This window comes from Rhea pennata, chromosome 4 (genome assembly GCF_028389875.1).
Source record: "Rhea pennata isolate bPtePen1 chromosome 4, bPtePen1.pri, whole genome shotgun sequence".
NCBI classification, from domain to species: domain Eukaryota; kingdom Metazoa; phylum Chordata; class Aves; order Rheiformes; family Rheidae; genus Rhea; species Rhea pennata.
The window spans coordinates 73,605,511-73,618,928 of NC_084666.1; the positions used below are offsets into that span (position 1 = coordinate 73,605,511).

Below are 13,418 nucleotides of genomic sequence, written 5' to 3' on the forward strand. Positions count from 1 at the left end.
TCATGGGGCGAATCACCTAATCCCCCCTACTCGCTCTGCGCACACTGGCAGGACCACCCAAAGCGCAGAGCCAGGGAAGAGCAGCTTCTGGCCTATTAAAAACAAAGACCTGCCTTGCCATAAATCTGTCGCTATTTGGGGAGCCTGAAAGCTTCTGTCTTCTGCAGCGTCTCGGCACAAGGCACAACGAGAGAGCAGGTCCCTGCAAGGAGCAATTCACTTCTGAACAGCCGAGCCTCCAGCCTCAATTCAGAGCAGGCGGCAACAGCTCTACCCCAGCACCGTGCTGAATGGGATCCTGAGGGCAAGACAGAGCTGTCTCAGACCCTGCTCCAGTTCACAGTGCCCTCCTACACCAGCCCGCAGCTGCCAAAGTAGAGCTCTGGCTGGCTTTAACTTTTGGGGGCTGCAGACTCTGGACCATGCTACTGTCCCTCTATGTAACTGCATCTTGCCTAGATACGTTGTGCCTATTTTACAAGTGTACTGTCAACTCCTGCAGCTTTTTCTCCCTTCTCCAAAACAAAATATCTCTCAAAGAAAAAAACTACTGAAAAAAAGGGCCTTTCCTCATTTTCTCTTTTTCTGGTAGTTTGAGCCTCAGAGCCAGGCTGAAAGTATTATACCTCATTAAAAATAGAAGACACAAGCCTTTTGCATCCCTCTGAACATGTGGCAGGCAGGTAAGTTACGCGGAGCAATCAGGTAAAAGGATCGCACCCGGAGGAGAGAAGGATGCCTTTGTCTCCAACACAAATGCTGGCGACAGCCCGGGCAGGCCGATGCTGTCAGCTCTCCAGGGGCGCTCACTGGATGATTACTCAGCCCGCTTCCCAGATGATTACTCACCTCACGCCAGCCAGCCGAAACACTCCTAGCCAAAGCTCTGCTCCCGCAGTGAGCTCTGGCCTGGGGAAAGGGCCCCCCACAAGATCTCCACCTACCCAGCAAGACTTTTTGGTATTTTTTTTCCCCCCTTTCCAACAAACATCTCTATATGTACCACAAAGGAGGCCTGTTTTTATCTGCCTGCTGAATGGCAGCCAAACAGCTTTTGGCCAACCCAAACACACAAGTCTCTCCCTCTGCACCAAAGGTATGAGCCAAAGCCAAATGCAAACAAGGAGAGTCTTGCAACAACCGCTGTGAGGAGGTCTGACCATGCTCACAGGCCTGCTTCACTTCAGTTGCACAGCTGACTAACCAACTTCAGCAGGGAAGGAGCAGTTCACAAGGAAACCGATCATCTAGTACTGTCATTCCAACCAATTGCTTAAGTTGACTATACAGATCTTATTTTTCCTACCAATAGCCAAATGAATTCTGGGAAGAAGTTATACTCTGGTGGTGCTGACCAAAAAATAAAAAATACAAGAAAAAAATCTCATCCTTCTTATACCCTTCCCCCCAAGAAAACAAGTTACTGACATTTTCATAAGACAGGTTGCCACTTCCAACCCACATCATTATCCAGCACATATATGTTTCCCATCTCCAATGGTCTGGAAGTATCTATGACCAAGTAACTAAGAGTCTGCAAGATTCAGTGCCTCATCTTTTAAAATCCCCCAAAATTCAAATTCAGCCTTTTTACATTTCTAGTTACTGCTCTACCACTAGGCGATTCTTCCTCTTGGAAAACTAGAGTTGTCCTCTAAAGAGAGAGGACTGAGAGCACCATCCCAAAATTCTGGTTAGACAGTCATGCCAACTCACATCAGATTTCCACCTTGTTCAAAGAACTTCTGACAGTCAGTACAGCACATATTTTCTCTGATGACAGGGTAGCCTCAAAAGCTTAATACAAAACTTTGTATCTGCTTCTAAGACAAGCATGACTTTTCTCAAGCATGATTTCTCTTTCCGATTTGGATGAAGCACTTGATTTCCACATGCAGTTAACTACTGACATGTGCAAATGAGACAGTCCGTCACTTTTTCAGCCCAGATGTGTCTGTCCTTACCAAGGCTTCCACAATGAAATGAAGATTATTCCCTGATTCATTTACAATTGCTTAGTATTAGTTTGGTCAAGTACCCCTGAAAATAAGTGAGCTATGAAAATAAACCTGCAAGCAATGCTAAAATCACCTCCATGTTGTGGCAGAGGATGATGATGCTTAGCAAGAAGACGCAATGTTATGCCTGCTCCTATCAAGATGAGAAACAACAGGCTCAACGTAGATCAAGGAGCAAGGCCCAGGGATGAGCCTGGCCAGGTCCCGGGAGAGCAGATGAACAAAGGAAGGCAAGGATGGGGAAGAACAAACACCCCTGAACTAGGTGGGATTCGCAGAGGGAGGGCAGGCCATCCTCTGCAGCATGGACAAGATGCTAGCTGAAAGCTTGTCCCAGCCTCAAGGATCCCACAGTCAAACTGGGAAGCATGTGCCAGAGGAACACAGCCAAGAAAGACTGTCGCTTCCGCCTGCAGGCACAAAGCCTGAGTCACCCACCTCCAAACAGGAACCCAGGACTGTTCTCCTTTGACCTCACGTGCTGAGAGTTCCCAAATACTTTACTTCCACTCTTCTTGTGAAGACTTGATTTTTCTTCTCTGCCCATACACTCCTGTATGTTGGTTGCACCCCTTTTGCCTTCTAACTTTCCCCCTCCAGTTAGGAAGAACATTAAGTTAACCTCAGAAACACTCTGTCCTACCTTGGCCATTCCTTTGCTACCAGCTTTTCTCAAGCTCTGGAAGAGCTCAGGAGAGCACAGTAAGTGTGTGTGGCCTCCACAGCCCTCAGCTGCAGCTACTGCTGATTAGACCAGTGCAAATTGCTACCAAGTGCCTCACTGTTCTCTTTACTTCTGCAATGAGATCTAGGGGCCTAGAGAGAAATCCCTTCCCAGATCCAGCTGTGTGGACTGGACACAAACTGCTCCAGATGCAGAGTGCAGGGGCAAAGCAGCCAGGACACAGCGACCACTTTCACCAACGCAGATGGAGACCACAGACAGAAAAGGTATTTCAGCAGTGCTGGGGTAGCGATGATACCGAACACTCAGCAATACAAAATCAGCTCGAGAACAGTGCCAAAGAGCTGGGCTATCAGAGTCGAATCAAGAACAAGCCCCTCATTTGCCAAGACCACCCGACTACATTCTGAGTCTTTCAGAAGATCGTCTGAGGAGCCACCAGCCGAAAAATGTGTCTAGAAACCTCCTCATTTCACCCTCCTTCCAGATTTCCCCATGTTCCAGGTGCCAACGTCCTTGTACAACACAAATAGCTCACAGAATTTTCGACATCAACATCTGACATATAGCGCTCTCTTCTCCATCAGTCCTGCCTTGTTTAGTACAGTAATTTTTAACGTGCCAGATCTCCAGTGGGGCAGCACATTTTATTGTTAGCCTACATGGTAAAAATAAAATCTGATTGCAAGAAATTGCTTGGCTTCAATTACAACATCAATGCTAATTATAAGTGCAACAATAATTGCAGGGAGGGAAAGCGGCGCGACAGTGATAAGGATGCATACAAAGTTCTGGTGAGCAAGCTGACATTTTACAGCCTGTCCTCTCGGAGGAGAGGGCAGTATTTTTCCTCTTGACAGCAGTTGCAGAAGTCTCACACAAGCAAGCCAGCACGGCTTACACTGCTCTGCCTGGTGGCATCCAGTGTGCTCCCAGCCCCATGAGGTTTTCCTTGATGCTGATATAGCTCTGAACGATGCACTCCCTCCACCTGTGGCAAAGCTCATCCCACCTCATCCACTGAAACTCTTCAGAGCTTGTACCACCATCCCTGCCTCCACACATAACTAAATTACAGCAGAAAGCTGGAGGCACCAAACCTTATTCTTGCCCCAGAGCCCCCCTCCACCGGCTCAGGAGCTGCCAGGGCAAGCCAGGGCTGTAGGAGGGCTCTTGCTATCCTGTAGCCCGTGATGGGCTTCTGTGCTGAAAAGACAGGCAGCTCTGTGGGTGCCAACAAGCACCACCCTGTTCTTCCCTTCTTAAGGCTGCTTTGAGGGAAACACATCAGATGCTGGGGGCCAGGGGCAATGCAGGAATACCTGGCTCTGGGGAAGAGCAAGGCTGCTTGCAAAGGCCTCTCTCCAGCTTATCACTGGAAGGTGCACCTCTATCTGGAAGCCTCCAAGGAGACTAAGTTACCACAGGCTCTCTTCCATTTCCTCACTGCAGCCTGCAAGGTCTGGTCAGTTCCTTTGGAATTATTTTGGTTTGGTTTCTCTACACCAGAAATTGTGGAGTTGCCTAACTTGTTTTTATCAAAAGGATTTTACTAACAGACTTCAGAGGCACCTTGCAAAAAGAATAAGATGACAGGCATGATCCAAATCCTAGGGAAGCCAACAATCCCTGTTGAATTCAGTAGGCTTAGAGGAGAGACAGTGATTTCTATCTTTGCTGGATCCAGCTCTCATCTCTACCCTTATGGTACAGGGGAACCTAAGCTAAGGGGGAAAGGACTATTTGAGGTTTTTCTGGTTTGCCTGGAGCACAGCTCAGAACTGCTTAGGCACTGCTCTAGAGTGAACCCTGTTCCCAGGAAGCACAGCACTATCCCTAAACCAAGGCCTAGGAGGCCCAGCAGTGCCTCTTCCTTGGGTGAACACTCCGGTGTTTGACCACAAAAGGCTTCATTATTTGCTTACTCATTTACACTGCTGAACCACAACTTCTTCTGAATGCCTTGAATGCACCTCCTGAGGACAACTGCGAAGGAGACATCTTAAGGAGACACGGCACAGCATGCATACACTCAGCATTCTCACAGACACTAGAGTTTTTCTTCTCCATTCCTTTATCACGTTTATGGTGCCTATGTGATATGCAGCACACAAAAAGAGTAAAATAAAACATAGCATTGCCAATGCAATGTGGAGGAAACCAAGATGAGGAACAACTATATGTACTTAAAGTTGAACATCAGGAAGTTCATGGGCAGGGTCTTAAGAAGTTATCTCCAGAAGTAGCTAAAATAGAGAGGAGTGAACGCTGGGGAAGGGAAAATATCAGACTGGCAGGAGTATAAACTACACCAGGGCATCTCAAAGTGGTTAATCCGGAACAAGCCTAGGACTACTCTTTTGTCTACACTGCTAAATGGAGGGTATGTTCCTTGGCTAGACTGAGGATGCAGAGATCAGACTGTTCCCACAGGTAAAAGGCTAAGGAACAACATGCTACAGTCACCCCAGTCCCAGGGTACTTGAAATTCCTAAGAATAAAAGCATTGTTTGCGATTAAACTCCGTTCCTGTCAAAGACCATGACAGGAATAAGAATTTAGCTATTGATGCTAGGAGAGAAGGATCAAGGCTGACTATTACAGAGACAGCTGTGAAACCATGCTTTCAAATGGGACAGCAGAGGAAAAGCTGGGCCAAACTTACCCCAGAGATAAACAGGGCTGTTCCATGATGTTGACCTGCACCTCAGAGATGCAATATTAAAGGTTCACTTTTCACTCTCTGCTCATCCAGTTGAGCAGCTGCAGTCATGAAGTGCTGAAAGCACGGTGGAGCTATGAAACAAGGCTGGCCTTTCTATACACCACTGAAGCTGCTCAGAGCTGCTTATTGCTCCACTGTCAGGGGCAGTTCTGTGAGCTGGCAGACAGACCTTTCTTGAGATTAAGGCAAGATAAGGTTGTTCTGTTTAGCCAGTCTCTCCTATCAAGAATGCCTTGGATACCTCCTCAGAGGTTATCTCTAAGAGGAAAGCACTTGCTACCTGTTTCCTGACCCAAAATTTTGCCTATCAAAGTGACCTAAGCAGAATCACCTTGCATGACCTGGAAGGCATTTCTGGCAAAGTGATGCAGACATTAAAGTAAAAGGTATTTAAATCAAATGTCAATTTCACATCTGTGAAATGGAAATAACATTTCTACTTCTCAGAGCTACTGACTGCAAGTTTGTTGGAGATATTTTTTTACAGCCATTTGTGCAGAATTTTTGGCCTAATGGTAGCTTTCTGTAAGTGAAAACAATAGCACACATCAAAATGGTTAACAACCAAGCACATAATAACCAAAAAGCCAGTAGATGGCACTCAAGAATATGGAAGACTGTTCCAAGATTGGGGAGCCCAATAGAACTTGTATCTATCTGCAGTGCACAACAGCAACATGTGCCTCATCGCATGGCTGCAATGAAGGTGATCATCTTGGTAGTGCCCTCTAGGCACTATTGTAACCTGAAGCACTAAGACTGCAATAGTTCTATCTCTTTTATAGACAGGATCCAGGAAGAATATGGACCCAGACCTGAGCTCTCTGGGAGCAGGTCTTGGCTGAGCCGCAGCCGGGCAGCCCCAGCGCTCTGTCTGCGCTCTCAGACAGCCAGCACTGAAGTGCACAGGAAGGCTGTGGGTAAGCGTGGCACAGGGCCTGCGAAGACTGAACGTTATCAATCTGTCATTTTCAAGAGACATTAAAATTGAGCACTGAAGAGCACTAAACGTTGTTAAAAACAGCAACAAACCTCCCCTCCCATACGAGGGCTATTAAAACAATGCCATCCTCCTGCCTGGATCCCACGCTCCGGCAAGTCCTATCAGCGTGTGAAAAAACACCCACTCGGATGTCAGGCAACTCTGCAGAGCACATTGATACGAGCCTGCTTTCTGAGTGGACTGTCTTTTGTGCTAAGATATCTACATGCCACAGCTGTGTGGGTTTCAAAAGTCATTTATGCTAGTAACGCTCAGCAGCCTCAGATCTGTTCAAAATACTGGTATAGTAAGATAGATTTCAAAACTGCAAGGTTTTAGAACAAGTGACAGGTTAATTTGTTTTCTGAGTTTTTTTCATCCTTTATAGTGCACTTGGGCTCCTTCTTAAAGCTCTTCCGCACAAGCCCTCCATGAAGGATAATAACTGCCTTTTTCCATACATAAAGCAAGACCCCCTACAAATCATGCAATCCCAGAGACGGCAGCCTTTAAGAAAAATCAGGCCACCCTGAGACTATCAAAGAAACTGTTAGCACTGGCAATGCTGGGCCTTGCAGTGAAAGATACCAACAACTTTCCCTGTCACAGCAATTTCTGAGTATTTGTTGCATTGTTTTCCTAATCCAAACTAGATACACTAGGTGGGAAGGAACAAAAAGGTGCTGACTGCAGTGAAAAGCCTGCTGGTTAAGAAGCATCATTTAATGATGCATTCCCAGCTTATATGAAGAGACATGATCAGCAGTTTCATGCCAACTGCACTGTGAAAGGATGCACAGCATTTACAGTCTGAAGGAGGCAGAATTACAGCCATATCCATAGTCCTGGCTAGCTGCAAGGACTCTTTCATATGCATTTCACATGCATTCACACGCATCACAGGAGTTCATATACACCATCATGCCCAGCAAACGCTGCTTGAACCAAATCGAAGACTTAACAGCCTTATTTATTCCTGGGGACCTGGTGTTCACAGCCCAGATCATGGATCCACCACTTTACTGTCTCTGCTTACAGAGGGGTGCTCCCACCCTGCCCAACCTGTTCCATTTCCCCTCTGTCCAGTCATGGCTGGCTGTGCCAATGGGAGTCATTGGGAAAGATTTCCCTGGGGGCTACAGAGAACTAGGATCTCTCCAGTGCTCTCTGAAAAGGGCACTGAGCAAGAGTAGCTCTGAGCAGTGCAAAAGCTGGCAGAAAAAAAAGAAACCTGAAGAGGAAGCTCAGAGTGGCAGCTCTCTGGGGTCGCAGTTACACAGTGCTCTGTGCTTTGCGTGTTGCCTGCTGGGGAGCAAACACCACCAAACCTTTCGACTGCGCCCAACAAACCTACGGGTGCAACTTGGAACCAGGCAAAAATTGAAGCGTATTTCCTCGCCAGCTCCCACCACTTTCCAAGGCTGGGAACCCCAGGTGCCGAGGTGTCCCAAAATGGCAGCTGTCAGTCAAGAAAAGGCACGGACATGAAGAGTAAAACACCAAGGGGAAGGAAACACCAGGTATCCCAAGCTGCCTGGCTCTGGGGCAGGAAGGGAAAGGGGAAAGACAACTGCACCTTCTCTACAATCCCCAGCTCTGCACCCAGCCCGAGGCCAGGCTGGAAAAGAAGCCGAGAGTGCTCCCACTGAGTGCGGGAGAGCTGGCAGAACAAGGGACATTTCAAAGGCACTGTGCTGGCATGATGTGCCAAGACTAGTACACGGCTGTCCCATGGGCAAACCCTAAGGCTGCTTGATGGCTCACATGTACCAGGTGCTGTACTCCTGCTCAAAGGAGCTCCCACCTCATGGAAAATTCTGACAGGAGTAATTTCATTGCTGTTGTTCAGTCTAGACTGGGACCAAACTCCAGGTGGGTACTAGGACGGCCCCAAAAGCCTGTATTTTAATGAGTTTAACTGCATATCCTTCAAAGGGGGACTGACTTCCCAGTGCTTTCTGGGTTATCTTGGTGGCATCACCCACAACACTACTGTGGATCCTTTCCGCAACTCCAGCTCTGTGGTTTAATGCGGGGCATGAAAAGCTGTAGCACTGGTCTCTAGGTGTTTGTGCAGAAGGCAACGGGAACAGAAGAGTACAGATAATCCCGAGTAAACAACCAACAAAGCCTTTGCTTGGCAGCATTTTTCCATTGTCTATTATGTGCAGCTGGATGAATGTCAATAAATTACCAATGGAAATGAGTCCTGCTGAGCAGGCAGTTTGACTAGAACAGCTGTTTTCTAGGTGGCACAGGGGCATTTCAGCTTAGCGAGCAGCAGTAAATCAGTGATTACCAAGTTGATTCAGGTGGAAAGGGAAAAGAAAGCATGAAGAGGAGGAGGGTTTCCACATTGCACAGGGTGGGAAGGAAGAACCCCATCTCTGTCTAGCCACAAGCCCACCTAGGAGTGGATGTCTCAGGGGAGGAGAAACTAAGAAGCCAGCAAGGCTCTGATGAGTCATGGGAAGCTATCCACTTCCTTCCAAACACCCAGAGGTTGCACCCAACGCTAGTGCTGGCACCAGGAGCCACCGGGAACCACTGTCTGCACACTTCTTGCAGCTTTTGGAAGGCAAAGAGGGACAAAGCAACTCAATGACTTGCATAAGAGCACTGGGAAACTTCCTACATCCTAGACAGATTTGGGAAGGAGGAGAAGCAAGCAGGGATACAAGGGCTACAGCTCTTACCTTGAGAGCTTACCTGTATTACCGGATACGTGCATCTCCGTATCACCCACCATTGCATCCTTAACACCTCAACAGCTTCTCAGCCATATCCAACTCTGCCCTAATACTGCACAGCCAGCCTCCACAGACACACAGTCCTGCTCCGCTCACTCACAACCACCACCCCCAGAAAGCTGATCTGAATAGGAAAAGAGATGCAGAAAGTTGGGGAGGGCAGAGGACAATCTCACTTACACTTTTTCCTTCTGACACAATTTTACTGTTTTGCTCTTTTCACAAAGGGTGAAGGAAAGTGGGTTTGCTAACTTAAGCAACAGAAACCCTGCTTTTGCCCACTCTGAGAAACTCTGATGGAGGGACTTCAGACACAGTTCTCCAGTGTAACAGGAATTTGCAAGTTACTTTTGCCTGATATGTGACTCCTCCTGCATTTTTTGCAAGAGATCCTGTATTTTTTCTTTGCTTGATATCTCTGAGGGAGGCAGAGCACTCTGGTAGCCAGCTCTGAAAGTGGCGTGCCGTGTCTGACTGGCCTAAAAGCTGCAGCCAACACACTTGCTCCCTGCTTAAATAGTCCTTGTAAAATCACCCAGCAGACTCTTGTAAAAACTGAGTGGTCTGCTCTAGGGCAACTGTTAAAAATAACAATGTCAAGAAATGGGAGGTTCTCTATTTGAAAAGGAAAGGGATTTTCTTAAGTTACAACGACTTTGAGATCTGTTTATTATTTAACATTTGTTTAATATCAACGAGGGAAAAAAAATACCTTGAAGGATGAAGGGCTAAAACTGGCAATTCAGTTCTCCAGCTCCAGCTTTAAGGAGTTGCATAATTAAGAAGCAGTGAAATTAGAGACAATTTCAAAGCACCTTTTCAGAAAGGCAAAACATGTAAAAAGAAGGACCACCTGCCTATATGCTACAGGACCTAAAATGGTTGAAATTAGACTTCAGATTGTGTGTCCTGGCCACACAGCTCTCTCAGACTCTCATGGTCTCCCCCATCATCAGGCTAGAGCCAAGGTAAACTATGAAAACGGTGTGAACATGACCAGGAGTAGAAGGGAGGAAGAAGTAAATGGTAGCACTCATAAAAGAAGGAAACTAAGCAAAACAGGACAACCCCTAGGTATTTTCTGATATCTAGTATGCTTGTAAATGGTTTGTACAGAATAGGCAGCTAGTCTAAATGCCAGGTTTCTATCAGAGATCCAGGAACAATTTCTAATTAAAAAAAATCTCAGAAGATGGCACTTGATATACCTGCTATTTCTAGTCTGAAAATGAGCTATTTAGGCTATTTCTAAGGGTATAACAGAGAGAATATGAAAAGCTGAACCTAACAGAAATAGATTCAGGAATTCCTTAAATATCATATAATAAATAAGCCTGATTTCTCAGGTGTTTGGCAGACTGGCTGTTTTTTGAGGTTCACCTACAATACTATTGATTACCACATAATGATCTGAATTTGCTATCAAGTGAGTTCACTGCAGCATAGGGAACTCTCCCCCCCCCCATATTTGTACAGCTTAACACAAAGGAATTCCTGGTCCATGAAATTCTCCATTCACTCAAAAGCACCATGAAGTTGCTCTTTACCATGGATATTCTACTAGCTGTGAGCAGCATTGGAGTTTTTATCCTCTTGACCACCCACACATACATGACTGGATCTAAAACTCTGCCCAGTCAAGGATGATACCTAACACCCACCATCTGTCAGTCCCACAAATCCAAAAAAACCTTGAATGATACTGCAGTGCATTTATGTAGCTCTTCTTTCAGCATCATTCTTCCACAGAGAAAAGAGGACCTCACTGGCGGATGGAAGGAAAGATGATACATTTCACACTCTTTGCCAGGCCAGATCTTCACTTTTCCACAGCTAGCAAGAAGACAGACACAGTAAGCCACTTGATCTCAGTAAGCCCAGATGGGCTTCCCTGTTTTCTCATTGCTGGAGTCTTACAGCTCTTTCTAGACTTTTAGCTAGAAGATACACCGCTCTCCCAAAGAGACAAAGGACAGAGTGATTTTTCTAATCTCAACCAAAGCAAAAAAGCATAGTGTTTATAGAGTAGCAAGAGGGAGTAGAAGAGAGAAATACCAAATAGTTCTCTAATCGACTTTTTAAAAGAAATAATAAGCAGCTTTACGCCGCTTTTATCTAGAAAATGACTGATGTAGCTAGAAAAAAAGAGTGTCTTCCGTTCCTACAGCAACTGCATGCCAGGCGCCGCGCTCACAATGGCACCGAAGAGCGACCACACCGGTGCAGAACAAAAGCCCCCGAGATTTCTGAGCGAACCGCCGGCATTATTTGCCTGCCTGCGCTCCCGAGAGCACCCGGCCAACTCGCGCTCTAGAAAGCACGCAACTCGTGAAACAAAACACACAGAAACAGCCCAGCGCACGGCTGGCCCCTCCGCCCCCCAGCCCGACTGGGCTCTGCCGAGGGGCAGAGGGCGGGAGCTCGGCTGCCTCGCCCCCGCCGCCCGCGCCCGGAGCCCCCCGCCGCCCCCCGCGGCCGGACTCACCCCAGAGCAGGGTGAGGAGCTGGGCCCGCGGGACGAGGCTCAGCGCGTACACGGCGCCCAGGTGCAGCAGGCCCATCAGCACCACGTTGCGCCACACGATGGCCTGCCCGCAGCGCGCCGGGCTCGCCTCGCCGCTCGGCGCCCGCCGGCCCCCGGCCATCTCGCCGGTGCGGAGCGCGGGGCGCGGCGGCGTGCCTCCTACGGGCGGCGGCGGCGCCCGCGCAGCGCGGCCCGGCGGCGCCTAGGGGCGGGCGGCCGGCCCGCAGCGCCGCATCTGTTGCTGCCGCCGTCGCCGCCTACCACGGAGCCCCCGCGCCGCCGGCTGCGCCCCGCACCGCGGCGGGCAGGCGGGCGAGGGCGGCCGCGGGCCCTGCATAACGACAGCCAATGAGCGCCGCGGCGGCGCCTCGGCGGCCCCCGCCCCGGCCCCGGCCCCGCCCCAACGGCCGCCGGCACCCGCCGCCCCGGGGGGGCAGCGGCCGCGCGCGCCTCCCCAACGGCCGCCGGGCGCTCGCGCCGGGGTGCGCGGGGGGGGGCGGTAACGGCCGCGCGCGCCTCCCTAACGGCCGCCGGGCGCTCGCGCCGGGGTGCGCGGGGGGGGGGCGGTAACGGCCGCGCGCGCCTCCCTAACGGCCGCCGGGCGCTCGCGCCAGGAACCGCCTTGCGGGGCTCCGCAACGGGCGGCACGCCGTCCGTTGCGTGGGCGCTGGAGGCCGGTGGTGGGAGCTGGCAGCTCCAGGCTCAGGCTTGTGCCTGCTTTGCCCCCATGGAGAGCCAGCGCAGGGGACGTGGCACAGGTAGGATACAAGGTGCTGAGTTCCTGCTCTGCGGACAGGCTCCGGGCCGAGCGCTCCTGCCCCTCCTCACGAGGGGAAACCAGGAGGTCCCCATCCTCCTGGAGGCCACAGCTCCTCAACCTCAGCTGGTGACTGCCGCTTCCCCTGGCTACTGCAAACCACCAGCACAAATCTGTGCACCTTTTTATTTACTTGTGTGCTGTCTGGCACCTCTGCTGGAGAAGAAAGGAGGACGGGCTTGCTCTGAGAGACCTTTCCCTGTTCAGCTGCCACGAGCCAGGCTCCTTCCTCCAGTGCAGAGTTCCTGCTGCGCCAAAAAGAGCAACTTGCTTTACCGAGCAACCTTTTCTCTTGGTGTGCGAGGGGCCTCTGGGATCTTTCCCTTCCCACGCCTCGGGAAGGATGGCATCACACAGAGAGGGTTATTTTCCAGGTGGCTGTCCGGTGGGCATGGGATTTATTGTGCAGGCTTCTCATACTGCTCTGGGGATGATTTCAGGGAGGGATGTTTCTGTATACATGCTCCAGTTTGTGAGGTCCTAAATATGTGCTTATCTTTAAACAAGTTTATAGTCCCAGTGAAGTGCAGCTACAATCCAAACTGAAAGTCATACCCGACTTTGGCTCCTCCCACACGTCTTTCTGATGTAGCTAGTGGATGTGATTAGCACTCTCCCCTTCCAAAGTTTGCTCCTATTTTGGGGGGTGAGATTAGTCCCAACAGATGCAGATTTGAGTCAGCCCGTCTAAGAGAGAACAGAGATACAGAAAAATATCAATTCAGGCTTTACACTTTCTATTCAGAAGGTATGGGTCTTTGTTCTTCCTATCTATGACTTTTTAGGTAACTTTCCTTGAAGAAAGGCAAAGAACTCCCTTGTCAACTGTTACTGCTGGAATGAGAGTTTGAGAGAGGGGAGGGGAGAGGCCAGGACTTTCAAAGAGAGACGAATTTCAAATAAATGTGGTCTTGGGA

General features: G+C 49.3%; 1 protein-coding gene across 1 annotated transcript in view; it reads right to left on the reverse strand.

The window, feature by feature from the left end:
• Nucleotides 1–11,805, reverse strand: part of SCD5 (stearoyl-CoA desaturase 5) — a 38,415-nt gene extending 26,610 nt beyond the window's left edge. The window contains exon 1 of the mRNA XM_062574975.1: nt 11,646–11,805. Coding sequence (XP_062430959.1) covers nt 11,646–11,805 — 160 coding nt within the window. The remainder of the gene's footprint in view (nt 1–11,645) is intronic.
• Nucleotides 11,806–13,418: the final 1,613 nt, after the last annotated feature.